Source organism: Oncorhynchus nerka, linkage group LG27, assembly GCF_034236695.1.
Source record: "Oncorhynchus nerka isolate Pitt River linkage group LG27, Oner_Uvic_2.0, whole genome shotgun sequence".
Lineage (NCBI taxonomy): Eukaryota > Metazoa > Chordata > Actinopteri > Salmoniformes > Salmonidae > Oncorhynchus > Oncorhynchus nerka.
In genome coordinates, this window is record NC_088422.1 from 53,735,227 (window position 1) to 53,753,841 (window position 18,615).

Genomic DNA, 18,615 nt, shown 5'->3' on the forward strand with positions numbered 1-18,615 from the left:
CAGGTTGGCACAAAATCTGTATCTCCCCTTCACTGTGTCAGCAAAATGTACAGAGCACCTATGTGTGTTGGTGGGCAATGGAAAGCCACCGGGGCAGTTAGGTATGACTCCTTTTGGGTTTCCATAAAAAGCAGGAAAAAACAAGCTTCCCTTAGTGGTCGTTCAGGCAATGTCGTCTGAGAATGCGCTGTAGGACTTTTTATGTCTGTGACTCACTAGTTCTTAAAGAAACCAACAGTTGGCTGCCCTGTGCACTGGAGAAACCGTGAAAAGGCTAATGGACAAAGGTGGGCCGGACACCTCGCTACTGTGTCAGTGGTTGTTTAAAGTTGTGACAGCATTGTGAAGTTCCTCTGACATCGAATGCACGGGTTCGTACAACACAAAGTAAGACTTGAGGCTACAGGGCTGCTGAAGGCGGTGACCGAGCCAGGCTTGAAGTTTGTAGCCACCATGGTGCACGGTATCCTCAGTCTTCTCGATCCGCCAAACAAATTACTCGAGGCAAAAGCAACGAATCTACACTGGCATCCGCAGTGCGTTGGAGTGCATCGAGAAGCTGAGGTGTGACAGAGTTCGAAGTCATTTGGGCATAGTGCAGTGCAAATGCTGTCATTGGTGAAATGTCAGAACTATTTAGCAAACACAACAGCCAACTGCTGGAGGACCTTTGTGCCCTTGACCCAGAGAGTCTTTCTAGATGTGAAACCATTCACCTTTTGTTTACTGCGTTTGTTTGGTGTTAATTTTAAGTAGCCTAAATATAGATTGTTGTCATTCCTTTATCAATCTGATATTTAGTTTACTAGGCCTACTACTTGGTACCGCTGTTTTGTTCTGTTCGCATTTGTTCACATTAGCAGTTGTCTGTATTCTAAGCCAAACTGGAATTCAGTATTTTTGTTGGCTACTACTTTCAGCATTTAGTTTGCATTATTTTGGTAAGACAGCTGTGTGTACGGCTGCATTCACATAGGCTGTTGTAATTGGGTATTTTGGTACAGTGTGATATAAGCAGAATTCAATAAGTCCAATGCAGGAACCCCCAAAAATTGTGCCACCCTCGCTGATTTCAACTGCCCCATTAATCACTATCCTGGCGCTGAGACTGATGGGGCTCCCATTTGATTTTGTTATGTTTGTCACTCAGCTAGAATAAGAGCACGGCATGAGCCATGGCAAAATGTGTAGCACTGCAGAAAAAATAATTATACATTATTCTATCTGTTTTGTCACATACACTGGATAGGAAACTAGCTTTAAAACTCCACATTTTCTCTCAGCCCCATGGCAAAATGTGCATAATTGCATGGAATTAGCTTCTTTATCTTGTTTTATTTATATTTTTTATTAAAATGTTTTGTATTGAAATTTTCTATCCCTTTTTCTCCCTAATTTCGTGGTATCCAATTTGGTAGTTAGTCTTGTTTCATTGCTGCAACTCCCGTACGGACTCGGGAGAGGCGAAGGTCGAGAGCCGTGCGTCCTCTGAAACACAACCAAGCCGCACTGCGTCTTGACACAATGCCCACATAACCCGGAAGCCAGCCGCCACAATGTGACAGAGGAAACACATACACCTGGTGAACATGTCAGTGTGCACTGTGCCCGGCCCGCCACAGGAGTCGCTAGTGCGCTATACGACAAGGACATCCCTGCTGGCCAAACCCTCCCGTTAGACCACTGTGTCACTCGGGAGGCCTGGAATTAGCTTTGAAACATTTTCTCTGTGGCCAAGGGGGGGAGGGGGGCCCTCAAATTGTTGGTCGGAGAGAATGCCATTGGCTACGCCCACTACCCCCCCCCCCCGTGAACTTTGCCACCATTGCAAAAACAAATCCTCGGGAAATACTGCATCAGGATAGAAATGATTCACCATAGGTTGAAGGTGATCACTCGGACAGCTGGTTATTATCTTGCCTTCTAAGGGATTGAATGGACCTAAACCATACCAGGAAAATGGACACCATAACACCACACCATAACAGAACTCTCATTTACTTTTGGGCAGTTTGGCAGTTACCTGTACATCCCAATAATACATTTCACTCTGCATACCTTTAGCGTTACGAGGGTGTGGATCCTTGCTCAAACCTGTATTATTAACCCCATCACTGCTTGTGCTTTCAGATGCAGCGCTTGCAGAGGGAGATGCGGGCTGAGCACGAGTTAAGCATGTGCAAGCTGCAGGAGAGCGGCCGGCGGCTCCGCGAGGACTGCACTCACCAGGTGGATCTGGAGAGGTCAAGGGTCAGGCAGCTGGAGGAGGAGCGTGGCAGGCAGCAACAGCAGGTAGGCGTCAGGGCGCTGGACTGGGGAAGGAATGCTAGGCTGGCCCGCTCAATACCCACCTTGGGAGGAGATGAGGGTCCTGGGGTGACCATTGACCATGAGGTCAATGGGCCATGTCATCCCCCAGTGGACATTGTGAAATGGACAAAAAAAGAGAGAAGAAAGCAGCACAGGTCAGACTGACACCGGGGTTTCGGCCAGGCTTCTTGCCTCTTGCAGTTTCCGAGGATACCATCAATATCTGACCAGCCGTGACCATCCAACCCCGATCTGCTGTTCTCTCAGGCCTAACACACCCGGTGCATTGCATGGTTCTGTAATAGAACAGACCTGGCCTTTAGCATTTATTAAATACCTAATTTTTTCCCCCCAGTCTCTCAATGACTTACCTGGTTAAATGAAGGCAAAATATGTATATTTATTTCATTACAGAATGAGAGGTGATAGCATGTTCAAGTTCTGGAACGTGTATCACATACTCCCCTGTTTGATTTCCATGTGTCACGAATGTGTTCTGCTCGATAGTAGATTGTCAAAATGATCAAAATAGCGGAAAGAGTTCAGCAGCAGCCATGTGTGTGAACTTATACATAATACACCTTGAAGAGCAGGCTAAAGCAGGGATTCAAGCTGTGAAATTGGCTCCGTTTTTCTTCATTTTAAAATAGTGAGTTTGATTTAGTCCAGATATAGTCCTTAGTGCTTTTTCAATGTTAAGGAGAGAAACCAGCCCCCCTGCTTTACTCATGTAGGCCAACCTATGGTATGTAGGCTACAGTATGCAATGAGATGTCGGTTCTTTTCAGTCCCACTCCACCCCCCCAGTATGCTCTGGATATTTTACAGTGAAGAAGAAAATGTGCATTATTTTCGCTAGAATCTCTCCCTTGTCCTCCTCACAGACAAACCCACTTACTGAAATAGTTGTCTGCCGTCTCATTTTCCCAGAAAATATCTGGACTCTCCGGCCATAACAAATCAAGCAAAGTAGGTTTCTGACATGCGGAAAGAAGGCAGTGCTGTGAAATCTGCTAGCCAGCCTGCCACGCTGCTCTATATCTTGTCTCCCCATGTCAGGAATGTGTAAACATACATTTGTCGTCCTCTGTCGGCACACACCAGAGCCCGTTTATCAGGCCTGGATCCATCCACCCTGCCTTCCAGCACAGAATACCAGGCATTGTGTGTGGGGTTTGTTGCTCTTCCGCCTGCCTTGTCTAAAAGACCGACAGGATAACATTGAGAACCGTACAATCTCAATTACTCTGGGGATTTAGATGTCAGCAAACACCAGCTAGGCTCCTATGATTTTGAGGAATCTGGCATTTGTTTATTAGTCAGTGGAAGCATTGCATAGGACTCACGGCCATCAATGAAAGTTGTTACAGTATAATGTATTGTTCTCGTTTGTGGGTCGCGCTCCTAGCCAAGTCATGAGCTACTCTCCTGTTCTCCGTTTAGTCAGAGCAGTTGTAAGGTTGTTAAAATGTAACACTGACAGTTAAGCCTTTGGGTGTTTAGTAAACTGAGCAATACATATAGTAGTCTCTTTATAACACACATTGTTGAGTTTTAAATTTAAATCACATTGCGAGATTGAGGTTGAGTTTAGTGGTAAGTTTTGCACTTTGCACTATAAAAATGTTGCCCTATATGTGTAACACATGACATAATTGGTAGTGATGAGGAATAATAATTTTCTGTTTCGCTCCTCATAGTAAGTTCTTCTGTTGTAGATGCTGGATGCAGAGAACAAATACAAGCTGTTGGAGAAGGAATACCAGCAGTTTCGGGAGCAGCAGAGCATTCGCCCTGAGATCAGACTACAGTCTGAGATCAACCTGCTAAGTCTGGAGAAGGTGAGCACATCAACTTCTAACTCTACTGCTTACATAACCCCAGTTCTCTGATATTATGAGTGACGTATTTCAGTGGGATTTCATTCCCATAACTCGAAGAAACCAATCACAAGCGTCTGTTTGAGACAGACCTGAAGAGCAGCGACTATGGTGCGCCCTCACCCTGTATAAAGACGCCACTCTCCTGCTCACTGCCACATTTTTTCAAACATGCGTCTTGCGATCAGGGAAGTGCGGTGAAATATTTCACCCTTAATATCAGAGAACTGGGGTTGTGTAAATAACCTTGTTCTCTTTCAATTACCTGTTCTGTATTTCACGGTGGTAAACTCCATATTGCAACATGCTCTCCAAAAGCCAGGATATCCCAACAGAGACCCTCAAAGGTCCCTAAACTGAGGGTGCACGCTCAGTAAAGGCACGAAAACGATGGCAGAGAAGACTGGTGTTTTGCGGGTACTATTTAGTGAAGCTGCCAGTTGAGGACTTCGAAGGCATCTGTTTCTCAAACTAGACACTCTAATGTACTTGTCCTCTTGCTCAGTTGTGCACCGGGGCCTCCCACTTTCTATTTTGGTTAGAGCCAGTTTGCGCTGTTCTGTGAAGGGACTAGTACACAGAGTTGTACGAGATCTTCAGTTTCTTGGCAAATTCTCAATTGGAATAGCCTTCATTTTTCAGAACAAGAATAGACTGATGAGTCTCAGAAGAAAGTTCTTTGTTTTGAGCCTGTAATCGAACCCACAAATGCTGATGTTCCAGATACTCAACTAGTCTAAAGAAGGCCAGTTTTATTGCTTCTTTAATCAGGACAACAGTTTTCAGCTGTGCTAACATAATTGCAAAAGAGTTTTCTAATGATCAATTAGCCTTTTTAAAATGATACCTTTGGGTTAGCTAACACAACGTGCCATTGGAACACAGGAGTAATGGTTGCTGATAATGTGCCTCTGTACGTATGTAGATATTTCATTCAAAAATCTGCCGTTTCCAGCTACAATGGGTATTTACAAACATTAACAATGTCTACACTGTATTTTGGATCAATTTGATGTTATTTTAATGGACAAAAAATGAGCTTTTCTTTAAAAAATAAGTGACCCCAAACTTTTGAACTGTAGAGTACATAGAATGAACAAATACGTCTGCTCATTTTTTGTAATATTTCAATGGTTGCTTCAGGGCGCTCTACAAGCTGCTCATTGAACATCATTCAGCCCGTAAGTTACAACGTGAGAGAAAGTTGGCATGGTGGTTTGACGGTGAGTAGCTTGCCAGCGACACTGAAGTTGAATAAGTAAATAATCTAAGTACACTTCACCAAGCAAGCAGTGGCCCTGTCTTCATCACATGCACGCATAGCTAGCCAGTAATGTATTTAGCCTAGCTAGATAGCTATCAATTTGTACTTATATGCGGTCGCCAAAGTGAACACCTACGCATCCTTGACACAAAATATGCAATCTGCAAAAAAAGCAAGACAGTTGGTGAAGAGCTATCTTTCAGGCCATGTGCTTACATTCATGATGAGATAAGATTGTTTGTTAGCTAGCTAGCTAAATTAGAACGTGTGTGACTGAAATCAGTGCTGCAAACATTTTCCTGCATGGATGTTTTCAGTCATCAGCGCATGCCATTTGTAGCTGAAATATATAGAAAATACATTTTGTATTGAATAACACTGTAATTGATATTGATTTCAATAAGAAAACATTCTCGTAATGAACAGGTAGCGTGTGCTTGTCATAACAAGCTCTCATTGCCAGGTTGTCATAATGTTTCTTTACATGACTGTTTTACATTGACTGTAAGGCACTGTAGTGAATCTACTCCATACAAATGCTGACATCTAGTGGTGACATTATGGACTGCATGCTACTACATATTTAGTGAACTTGTCAACAGTGCCGTTTCAGAATTACATTACATTTACATTTAAGTCATTTAGCAGACGCTCTTATCCAGAGCGACTTACAAATTGGTGCTTTCACCTTATGACCTCCAGTGGAACAGGCACTTTACAATAGTGCATCTAAGTCTTTTAAGGGGGGTGAGAAGGATTACTTTATCCTATCCTAGGTATTCCTTAAAGAGGTGGGGTTTCAGGTGTCTCCGGAAGGTGGTGATTGACTCCGCTGTCCTGGCGTCGTGAGGGAGTTTGTTCCACCATTGGGGGGCCAGAGCAGCGAACAGTTTTGACTGGGCTGAGCGGGAACTGTACTTCCTCAGTGGTAGGGAGGCGAGCAGGCCAGAGGTGGATGAACGCAGTGCCCTTGTTTGGGTGTAGGGCCTGATCAGAGCCTGGAGGTACTGAGGTGCCGTTCCCCTCACAGCTCCGTAGGCAAGCACCATGGTCTTGTAGCGGATGCGAGCTTCAACTGGAAGCCAGTGGAGGGAGCGGAGGAGCGGGGTGACGTGAGAGAACTTGGGAAGGTTGAACACCAGACGGGCTGCGGCGTTCTGGATGAGTTGTAGGGGTTTAATGGCACAGGCAGGGAGCCCAGCCAACAGCGAGTTGCAGTAATCCAGACGGGAGATGACAAGTGCCTGGATTAGGACCTGCGCCGCTTCCTGTGTGAGGCAGGGTCGTACTCTGCGGATGTTGTAGAGCATGAACCTACAGGAACGGGCCACCGCCTTGATGTTAGTTGAGAACGACAGGGTGTTGTCCAGGATCACGCCAAGGTTCTTAGCGCTCTGGGAGGAGGACACAATGGAGTTGTCAACCGTGATGGCGAGATCATGGAACGGGCAGTCCTTCCCCGGGAGGAAGAGCAGCTCCGTCTTGCCGAGGTTCAGCTTGAGGTGGTGATCCGTCATCCACACTGATATGTCTGCCAGACATGCAGAGATGCGATTCGCCACCTGGTCATCAGAGGGGGGAAAGGAGAAGATTAATTGTGTGTCGTCTGCATAGCAATGATAGGAGAGACCATGTGAGGTTATGACAGAGCCAAGTGACTTGGTGTATAGCGAGAATAGGAGAGGGCCTAGAACAGAGCCCTGGGGGACACCAGTGGTGAGAGCGCGTGGTGAGGAGACAGATTCTCGCCACGCCACCTGGTAGGAGCGACCTGTCAGGTAGGACGCAATCCAAGCGTGGGCCGCGCCGGAGATGCCCAACTCTGAGAGGGTGGAGAGGAGGATCTGATGGTTCACAGTATCGAAGGCAGCCGATAGGTCTAGAAGGATGAGAGAGAGTTAGCTTTAGCAGTGCGGAGTGCCTCCGTGATACAGAGAAGAGCAGTCTCAGTTGAATGACTAGTCTTGAAACCTGACTGATTTGAATCAAGAAGGTCGTTCTGAGAGAGATAGCGGGAGAGCTGGCCAAGGACGGCACGTTCAAGAGTTTTGGAGAGAAAAGAAAGAAGGGATACTGGTCTGTAGTTGTTGACATCGGAGGGATCGAGTGTAGGTTTTTTCAGAAGGGGTGCAACTCTCGCTCTCTTGAAGACGGGAGGGACGTAGCCAGCGGTCAGGGATGAGTTGATGAGCGAGGTGAGGTAAGGGAGAAGGTCACCGGAAATGGTCTGGAGAAGAGAGGAGGGGATAGGGTCAAGCGGGCAGGTTGTTGGGCGGCCGGCCGTCACAAGACGCGAGATGTCATCTGGAGAGAGAGGGGAGAAAGAGGTCAGAGCACAGGGTAGGGCAGTGTGAGCAGAACCAGCGGTGTCGTTTGACTTAGCAAACGAGGATCGGATGTCGTCGACCTTCTTTTCAAAATGGTTGACGAAGTCATCTGCAGAGAGGGAGGAGGGAGGGGGGAGGAGGATTCAGGAGGGAGGAGAAGGTGGCAAAGAGCTTCCTAGGGTTAGAGGCAGATGCTTGGAATTTAGAGTGGTAGAAAGTGGCTTTAGCAGCAGAGACAGAGGAGGAAAATGTAGAGAGGAGGGAGTGAAAGGATGCCAGGTCCGCAGGGAGGCGGGTTTTCCTCCATTTCCGCTCGGCTGCCCGGAGCCCTGTTCTGTGAGCTCGCAATGAGTCGTCGAGCCACGGAGCGGGAGGGAGGACCGAGCCGGCCTGGAGGATAGGGGACATAGAGAGTCAAAGGATGCAGAAAGGGAGGAGAGGAGGGTTGAGGAGGCAGAATCAGGAGATAGGTTGGAGAAGGTTTGAGCAGAGGGAAGAGATGATAGGATGGAAGAGGAGAGAGTAGCGGGGGAGAGAGAGCGAAGGTTGGGACGGCGCGATACCATCCGAGTAGGGGCAGTGTGGGAAGTGTTGGATGAGAGCGAGAGGGAAAAGGATACAAGGTAGTGGTCGGAGACATGGAGGGAGTTGCAATGAGGTTAGTGGATGAACAGCATCTAGTAAAGATGAGGTCGAGCGTATTGCCTGCCTTGTGAGTAGGGGGGAAGGTGAGAGGGTGAGGTCAAAAGAGGAGAGGAGTGGAAAGAAGGAGGCAGAGAGGAATGAGTCAAAGGTAGACGTGGGGAGGTTAAAGTCGCCCAGAACTGTGAGAGGTGAGCCGTCCTCAGGAAAGGAGCTTATCAAGGCATCAAGCTCATTGATGAACTCTCCGAGGGAACCTGGAGGGCGATAAATGATAAGGATGTTAAGCTTGAAAGGGCTGGTAACTGTGACAGCATGGAATTCAAAGGAGGCGATAGACAGATGGGTAAGGGGAGAAAGAGAGAATGACCACTTGGGAGAGATGAGGATCCCGGTGCCACCACCCCGCTGACCAGAAGCTCTCGGGGTGTGCGAGAACACGTGGGCGGACGAAGAGAGAGCAGTAGGAGTAGCGGTGTTGTCTGTGGTGATCCATGTTTCCGTCAGTGCCAAGAAGTCGAGGGACTGGAGGGAGGCATAGGCTGAGATGAACTCTGCCTTGTTGGCCGCAGATCGGCAGTTCCAGAGGCTACCGGAGACCTGGAACTCCACGTGGGTCGTGCGCGCTGGGACCACCAGATTAGGGTGGCCGCGGCCACGCGGTGTGGAGCGTTTGTATGGTCTGTGCAGAGAGGAGAGAACAGGGATAGACAGACACATAGTTGACAGGCTAGAGAAGAGGCTACGCTAATGCAAAGGAGATTGGAATGACAAGTGGACTACACGTCTCGAATGTTCAGAAAGTTAAGCTTACGTAGCAAGAATCTAATTGACTAAAATGATTAAAATGATACAGTACTGCTGAGGTAGGCTAGCTGGCAGTGGCTGCGTTGTTGACTTTGTAGGCTAGCTGGCAGTGGCTGCGTTGTTGACACTACACTAATCAAGTCGTTCCGTTGAGTGTAAAGTTTCTACAATGCTGCTATTCGGGGGCTAGCCTGCTAGCTAGCAGTGTTGATTACGTTACGTTGCGTTAAAAGAACGACAATAGCTGGCTAGCTAACCTAGAAAATCGCTCTAGACTACACAATTATCTTTGAAACAAAGATGGCTATGTAGCTAGCTATGTAGCTAGCTACGATCAAACAAATCACACCGTTGGGACTGTAATGAAATGAAATGAAAATGTGATACTACCTGTGGAGCGAAGCGGAATGCGACCGGAATGCGAAAGTTCTATTCAGTAGACGTTGGCTAGCTGTTGGCTAGCTAGGAGTGACTCCTACGTTAAGGACGACAAATAGCTGGCTAGCTAATCTCGGTAAATTAAGATAATCACTCTAAGACTACACACTCTAAACTACACAATTATCTTGGATACGAAGACAGCAAAGACAACACTACACTAATCAAGTCGTTCAGTTGAGTGTGATAGTTACTACAGTGCTACGGTAGACGGTGAAAGTTTGCTAGCTGGCTAGCTGCTGGGCAGATAGGAGGACGACGAAATACGATAATTACGCAATTATCTTTGATACAAAGACGGCTATGTAGCTAGCTAAGAAGAAATTGCTAAGATTAGACAAATCAAACCGTTGTACTATAATGAAATGTAATGAAAAGTTATACAACCTGCAGACCGAAGCGCGGATGCGACCGCTCGCTCCAACCCGGAGGCATAGATTTACTTGGAGACTAAGTTTCATTAATCTCAATCAACCCTTGTTTATTTGTGAGCTTGTGGTGCTTCAGCACAAACACTTCTGCATTCGTATCCACTGCCATAGATGAGTACAACTTAAAGATAAGCTTTAGAAGGTAAACCGAACAAGTTTTTTTGTATTTACTTCCTTATTTATAGAGGATACAGTTTTTTTGTGGTTATAATTGTAATATTTAGTTAACAGATACTCTAAATGATTATTTCTTAACACTAGAACCACTGGGCCTCTAGGGATCCTCCTTCAAGCTAACGAGCAGTCATTCTGATTGGAACGTTCTAACAGTGTAATTAACGCATTTCATGCAGTGCATTCGGAAAGTATTCAGACCCCTTGACTTTTTACACATTTTGTTACATTAGTCTTATTCTAAAATGTATTATAGTTTTTTTCCCCCACTCATCAATTTACACACAGTACCCCATAATGACAAAGCAAAAACGGGTTTTTAGACATTTTTGCTAATATATAACAAAGAAAAATATAACGTTTACATAAATATTCAGACCCATTACTTAGTACTTTGTTGAAGCACTTTTGACAGAGATTTAAAGCCTCAACTCCTCTTGGGTATGACGCTGCAAGCTTGGCACACCTGAATTTTGGGAGTTTCTCCCATTCTTCTCTGCAGATTCTCTCAAGCTCTGTCAGGTTGGATGGGGAGCGTTGCTGCACAGCTATTTTTATGTCTCTCCAGAGATGTTCCATCGAGTTCAAGTCCGGGCTTTGGCTGGGCCACTCAAGGACATTCAGAGACTCCTGCGTTGTCTTGGCTGTGTGCTATGGGCTGGTCCTGTTGGAAGGGGAACCTTCGCCCCAGTCTGAGGTCCTGAGCACTCTGGAGCAGGTTTTCATCAAGGATCTCTCTGTACTTTGCTCTGTTCATCTTTCCTTCGATCCTGACTAGTCTCCCAGTCCCTGCTGCTGAAAAACGTCCCCAAAGCATGATGCTGCCATCACCATGCTTCACCAGAGGGATGGTGCCAGGCATCCTCCAGACGTGACACTTGGCATCCAGGCCAAAGAGTTCAATCTTGGTTTCGTCAGACCAATCTTTTTTCTCATGGTCAGAGTCTTTAGGTACCTTTTGGCAAACTCCAAGCGGGCTGTCATGTGTCTTCCGTCTGGCCACTCTACCATAAAGTCCTAATTGATGGAGTGCTACAGAAATAGTTGTCCTTCTGGAAGGTTCTCTTATCTCCACAAAGGAACTTTAGAGCTCTGTCTGAGTGACCATCGGGTTCTTGGTCACCTCCCTGACCAATGCCTTTCTCCCCCGATTGCTTAGTTTGGCCGGGTGGCCAGGTCGATGGAAGAGTCTTGTGATTCCAAACTTCTTCATTTAAGAATGATTGAGGCCCCTGTGATCTCAGGGACCTTCAATGCTGCATATATGTTTTGGTACCCCTTCCCAGTTCTGTGCCTCGACTCAATCCTGTCTCGGAGCTCTATGTACAATTTCGTCAACCTTTTTTTTGGCTTGGTTTTTGCTCTGACCTGCACGTTCAACTCTGGGACCTTACATAGCCAGGTGTGTGCCTTTCCAAATCCTATCCAATTAATTGAATTTACCACAGGTGGACTCCAGGTTTGTAGAAACCTCTCAAGGATGATCAATGGAAACATGATGACCTGAGCTCAAGATCGAGTCTCGTAGCAAAGGGTCTGAATACTTATGTAAATAAGATATTTTTCTGCTTTAAAAAAACAGAAACATTTGCAAACATTTCTTAACCTGTTTTCGCTTTGTCGTCTATGGGGTATTGTGTGTAGATTTTTTAAATTTTTTAAATCCATTTTAGAAGAAGGCTTTAACTAGGGACGCACCGATATAACATTTTTGGCCGATACCAATGTTTTCCTTGCCAAAAAAAACGATACCGATAACTGATTATTGAGCTACAGCACACCTCTGGATAACTGCTAGCTAAGCTAATGCGTTTCGGCCTTGTGGTTATAGTGTTCTTTACAGTGCTCATCATTGCCAGGCATCAGCCGCAACAACTGATATCCTATCCAAACCGGACCTAGCTCAGCATGCAAATCCCCACATTCTTGTGTTTGCGGTTCTAAGATTGCAAGAACGGATTCTCGCCTTCTATGCATCATGTGCTTGGGACGAGGACCTCCAGTTTTGCAAGTTGCTAACGGAGGCAAATCTGACAGAGGCTCAAACGACTTTCTCTCTCGTTAGCTCTATGTGCCTCCAAGCCACCGGCGGGGACAGTGGCTCTGCCCCCCATGACGAAGCCCAGCTGGTGCAGGGTCATGGATAGATGAGAGAAGCCTTCCCACTAGTGCAGCCCTTAATAAAACAACGGTTACCCGCAGTTCCAGCTTGCCTACAGTAAGCTAAGAGTTTGTGGGATAAGCTCCTTACTGGCTAACGGCGGACTTGGACATGCACAAGATGGAAGGGGTGCGGTAGGATTATTTAATTTACTCTTTGAAGAGGTAGGGCTTCAGATGTTTTTGAAAGATGGGCAGATGTCTCCTCTTCAGAGGGAACCTGGTTCCAACACTGGGGTGCCAGGACAGAGAAGAGCTTGGACAAGGCAGAGCGGGAGCTGCCCCCCGTAGGAGTGGGAGGGCTAAGAGACCGGAGATCTACTCTCCTTCTCCCTCTTCTGCAAAGGAATTGAATAATCAAGGATGATGAATACAGAGTTTAGCGGCAATACTGGAGGCTAGCTAATCTACTCCCTACACCAATAAAGCTAGCTAGCTAGCCAGCCAGCCACTGGTAACTATTAGCAATATGGATAGTTTCTAATGTTGTTTTAAAGCATAAATAGTACCTGTAACAATGCTAGCTATCTAACATTCAGCGGTTTTTCTGATTTAAGTTATCTGATGGGTAAAGTTTAGGTAGTTAGTCTAGCTACCTGGCTTGCTAACTAAACAACAGCTGTAACGACCTAGCTGTAATGTTTACAAGGTTCTCCACTAGCTGGCTACTAGGTGACCAATATACCAGTTGGCCCTAAAGCTTTTTGTAGAGAGCCAGGAAAAGGAACTATTGCGTGTATCAGTGATGGACACTAGCTAGAATACTTTTATAGCAATACGCTAGAATACTTATAGCAATACAGTTAGCTACTAATACAATACTTTTTGCACACTGTTTTGACGAGCTGGTTAGAATAAGGCTGTCACTTGGTCAAATCATAAACTGTACCAAATGCATTGCCTATCAAACATCTGACAATGGATACATACACTACACGCTTGTCGAACATCCAATTCCAAAATCATGGGTATAAATAAGGATTTGGTCCCCCCCTTTGCTGCTATAACAGCCTCAACTCATCTGGGAAGGCTTTCCACTAGATGTTGGAACATTGCAGGGGGGACTTGCTTCCATTCAGTCACAAGCGCTTTAGCGAGGTCGGGCTCTGATGTTGGGCGATTAGGCCTGGCTTGTAGTCAGCGTTCCAATTCATCCCAAAGGAGTTTGATGAGGTTGAGGTCAGGGCTCTGTGCAGGCCAGTCAAGTTCTCCCACACCGATCGACAAACCATTTCTGTATGTGTGCGCGCACGGGGCCATTGCCATGCTGAAAAAGGAAAAGGCCTTCCCCAAACTGTAGGGAGTCACAGAAGTGTCTAGAAGGTCATTGTATGCTGTTGCATTAATATTTCCCTTCACTGGAACTAAAGGGCCTAGCACGAACCATGAAAAACAGCACCAAACCATAATGCCTCCTCCACCACACTTTACAGTTGGCACTTTGAATTCGGGGAGGTATTGTTCTCCTGGCATCCACCAAACACAGATTAGTCAGACTGCCAGATGGTGTAGCGTGACTCATCACTCAAGAGAAAGCGTTTCCGCTTCTCCAGAATCCAATGGCGGTGAGCTTTACACCACTCCAGCCAAAGGTTAGCATTGCGCCGGGTGATCTTTTGACTGGTACTGTATTTACATAAACATGCCGTACCAGTCAAAAGTTTGAATACACCTACTCATTAAAGGGTTCTTCTTTATTTTTACTATTTTCTACATTGTAGAATAATAGTGAAGACAGCAATACTATGAAATAACACACATGGAATCATGTAGTAACCGAAAAAGTGTTAAAGAAATCAAAATACATTTTAATTTCTACAACATATCCACCCTTTGCCTTGATGACAGCTTTACACACTCTTGGAATTCTCTCAACCAGCTTCATGAGAAATGCTTTTCCAATAGTCTTGAAGGAGTTCCCACATATGCTGAGCACTTATTGGCTGCTTTTCCTTCACTCTGCGGTCCAACTCATCCCAAACCATCTCAAATGTGTTAAGGTTGGCTGATTGTGGAGGCCAGGTCATCAGATGCAGCACTCCATCACCTTCTTGGTGAAATGGCCCTTACACAGCCTGGATCTGTGTTTTGGGTCATTGTCCAGTTGAAAAACAAATGACAGCCGGACTAAGCCCAAGCCAGATGGGATGTCGTATCGCTTCAGAATGCTGCGCTGGTTAAGCGTGACTTGTATTCTAAATAAATCACACGGTGTCACCAGCAAAGCACCAACACACCACCTCCTCCATGCTTCACGGTGGGAACCACACATGTGGAGATCATCCGTTCACCTACTCTGCGTCTCACAAAGACACGGCGTTTGCAAATTTGGACCCAAAAAGGACAAATATCCACCGGTCTAATGTCCATTGCTCATGTTTCTTGGCCCAAGCAAGTCTCTTCATCTTATTGATGTCCTTTCGTAGTGGTTTCTTTTCAGCAATTCGACCATGGAGGCCTGATTCACACAGTCTCCTCTGAACAGTTGATGTTGGGATGGGTCTGTGAAGCATATAATTGGGCTGCAATTTCTGAGGCTGGTAACTAATGAACTTATCCTCTGCAGCAGAGGTAACTCTGGGTCTTCCTTTCCTGTGACGGTCCTCATGAGAGCCAGTTTCATCATAGCGCTTGATGATTTTTGCAACTGAAATATTCCGTGTTGACTGACCTTCATGTCTAAAAGTAAAGAAGGACTGTTGTTTCTCTTTGCTTATTTGAGCGGTTCTTGCCATAATATGGACTTGGTCTTTTACCAAATATGGCTATCTTCTGTATACCAACCCTACCATGTCACAACACAACTGATTGGCTCAAATGAATTAAGGAAAGAAATTCCACAAATGAGCTTTTAACAAGGCACACCTGTTAATTGAAATGCATTCCAGGTGACTACCTCACAGCTGGTTGAGATAATGCCAAGAGTGTGCAAAGCTGTCATCAAGGCAAAGGTTGGCTAATTTGAAGAATTTGTATAACACTTTTTTGGTACCACACACACAAATATGTAAAGCGTTGGGCCAATGTTTCATGAGCTGAAATAAAAGATCCAAGAAATGCTCCACATGCACAAAAAGCGTATCACTCTCAAATTGTGAGCACAAATTTTTTATCACATCCCTGTTAGTAAGCATTTCTCCTTTGCCAAGATAATTAATCTACCGGACAGGTGTAGCATATCAAGTAGCTGTTTCAACAGCATGATCATTACACAGGTGCACCTTATGCTGGGGACAATAAAAGCCCACTCAATGCCACGTCTCAAGTTGAGGGAGCGTGCTGTTGAGTTTTCATTTATCTACCATAAGCCTTCTCCAATGTAATTTTAGAGAATTTGACAGTGCGTCCAACCAGTCTCACAACCGCAGACCACGTGTATGAGTGTGCCCCCTTGTGGCGGTGGAGTTATGGTATGGGCAGGCATAAGCCCCGGACGATGAACACAATTGCATTTTATCTATAGTAATTTGAATGCACAGAGATACCGTGACGAGATCAAGGCCCATTGTTGTGCTATTCATCCACCGCCATCATCTTGTGTTTCAGCATTATAATGCACAGCTCCATGTCGCAAGGACCTGTTCACAATTCCTGGAAGCCCCAGTTCTTCTATGGCCTGCATACACAACAGACATGTCACCCATTGAGGAAGTTTTGGATGCTCTGAATCGACGTGTACGACAGCGTGTTCAAGTTCCCACCAATATCCAGAATCTTCGCACAGCCACTGAAGAGGAGTGGGACAAAATCCCACTGGCTACCATCAACAGACTGACCAACTGCGAAGCAGATGCCTCGCGCTGCATGAGGCAAATGGCAGTCACACTAGATACTGACTGGTTTTCTGATCCACGTCTCTACTTTTTCTTTTTTTTAATGGTATCTCTGACCAACCGATGCATACAGTGCCTTCGGGAAAGTATTCAGACCGCTTTACCTTTCCCACATTTTATGTTACAGCTAGGGATGCACAATATAAATGGTAAGCACATGAGAATCGTACTATATTGGCTAAAAATGCCAACATCGGCATTGGCCCAATGTCTAGTTTAACGCCGATGTGCAAAAGCAATGTCAAAGCTGACGTGCATAGCTATTTAACGTAGGTACGTGTCGCAATGACGCCACGAAAACAGCATTCCTAACCTAGCCCACAGTGCCTGCTGTGTGGATCTATTTTTAAGTCTCAAAAGGAAGATAACAAAAAGGCCATATGAAACGTTTCTGATGCGATTATTTCCCGATGGGAGAAAGTGAAATCGTTCAATACCACAAACCAAATTACTCATTTGAAAGTGCATAGGTAGGTAATCAGAAAAACCGCTGAATGTTAGATAGCAAGCATTGTTACAGGTACTATTTATGCGTTAAACAACATCAGAAACTATCCATATTGCTAATAGTTACCGGTAGCTAGCTGGCTGGCTAGCTAGCTTTATTGGTGTAGGGAGTAGATTAGCTAGCTTCCAGTATTGCTGCTAAACTCTGTATTCATCCTCCTTGATTATTCAATTCCTTTGCAGAAGAGGGAGAAGGAGAGTGGATCTCCGGTCTCTTGGCCCTCCCACTCCTACGGGAGGCAGCTCCCGCTCTGCCTTGTCCAAGCTCTTCTCTGTCCTGGCACCCCAGTGTTGGAACCGGGTTCCCTCTGAAACGGAGACATCTGCCCATCTTTCAAAAACATCTGAAGCCTTACCTCTTCAAAGAGTAAATTAAATAATCCTACCGCACCCCTTCCATCTTGTGCATGTCCAAGTCCGCCGTTAGCCAGTAAGGAGCTTATCCCACAAACTCTTAGCTTACTGTAGGCAAGCTGTAACTGCAGGTAGCAGTTGTTTTAATGGGTCGGCACTAGTGGGAAGGCTCCTCCCATCTATCCATGAACCTGCACCAGCAGGGCTTGGTCGTGGGGGGTAGAGCCACTGTTCCCTCTGGTGGCTCGGAGGCGCACAGAGCTAATGAGAGAGAAACTCGTTTGAGCCTCTTTGTCAGATTCGCCTCCGTTAGCAACTTACAGAACTGGAGGTCCTCGTTCCAAGCACATGATGCATAGAAGGCGAGAATCCTCCCTTGCAATCTTAGAACCGCAAGCACAAGATGTGCTTACTAAGTACCACGTTCATATGTACAAACATTAGTAGGCAAGTATAAACAACATGGGACCACACAGCTGTCATACCGCTCAGGAAGGAGACGCGTTCTGTCTCCTAGAGATGAACGTACTTTGGTGTGAAGTGCAAATCAATCCCAGAACAACAGCAAAGGACCTTGTGAAGATGCTGGAGGAAACCGGTACCAAAGTATCTATATCCACAGTAAAACGAGTCCTATATCGACATAACCTGAAAGGCCGCTCAGCAAGGAAGCCACTGCTCCAAAACCGGCATAAAAAAAGCCAGACTACGGTTTGCAACTGCACATGGGGACAAAGATCGTACTTTTTGAAGGAATGTCCTCTGGTCTGATGAAATAAAAATGGAAGTGTTTGGCCATAATGACCATAGTTATGTTTGGTGGAAGAAGGGGAATGCTTGCAAGCCGAAGAACACCAACCGTGAAGCACGGGGGTGGCAGCATCATGTTGTGGGGGTACTTTGCTGCAGGAGGGACTGGTGCACTTCACAAAGTAGATGTCATCATGAGGTAGGAAAATTACATGGATATATTGAAGCAACATCTCAAGACATCAGTCAGGAAGTTAAAGCTTGGTCGCAAAGGGTTTTTCCAAATGGACAATGACCCTAAGCATATTCCACAGTTGTGGCAAAATGGCTTAAGGACAACAAAATTAAGGTTTTGGAGTGGCCATCACAAAGTCCTGACCTCAATCCCATTCAAAATTTGTGGGTAAAACTGAAAAAGCGTGTGCGATCAAGGAGGCCTACAAACCTGACTCAGTTACTCCAGCTCTGTCAGGAGGAATGGACCAAATTCACCCAACTTATTGTGGAAGCTTGTGATGGCTACCTGTAACGTTTGACCAAAGTTAAACAATTTTAAAGGCAATACACTCAATTAGTATTTGCTAGCATGTAAACTTTTGACCCACTGGGAATGTGATGAAAGAAATAAAAGCTGAAATTAATCACTCTCTACTATTATTCTGACATTTCACATTCTTAAAATAAAGTGGTGATCCTAAGACAGGGAATTTTTACTAGGATTTAAATGTCAGGAATTGT

General features: G+C 45.6%; 1 protein-coding gene across 2 annotated transcripts in view; it reads left to right on the forward strand.

Moving 5' to 3' along the window:
* Nucleotides 1–18,615, forward strand: part of cep120 (centrosomal protein 120) — a 57,993-nt gene that overhangs the window by 23,276 nt on the left and 16,102 nt on the right. For both annotated transcript variants that reach the window (XM_029638653.2, XM_029638652.2), the window contains 2 exons: nt 2,131–2,292; nt 4,029–4,151. In XM_029638653.2, coding sequence (XP_029494513.1) covers nt 2,131–2,292; nt 4,029–4,151 — 285 coding nt within the window. The remainder of the gene's footprint in view (nt 1–2,130; nt 2,293–4,028; nt 4,152–18,615) is intronic.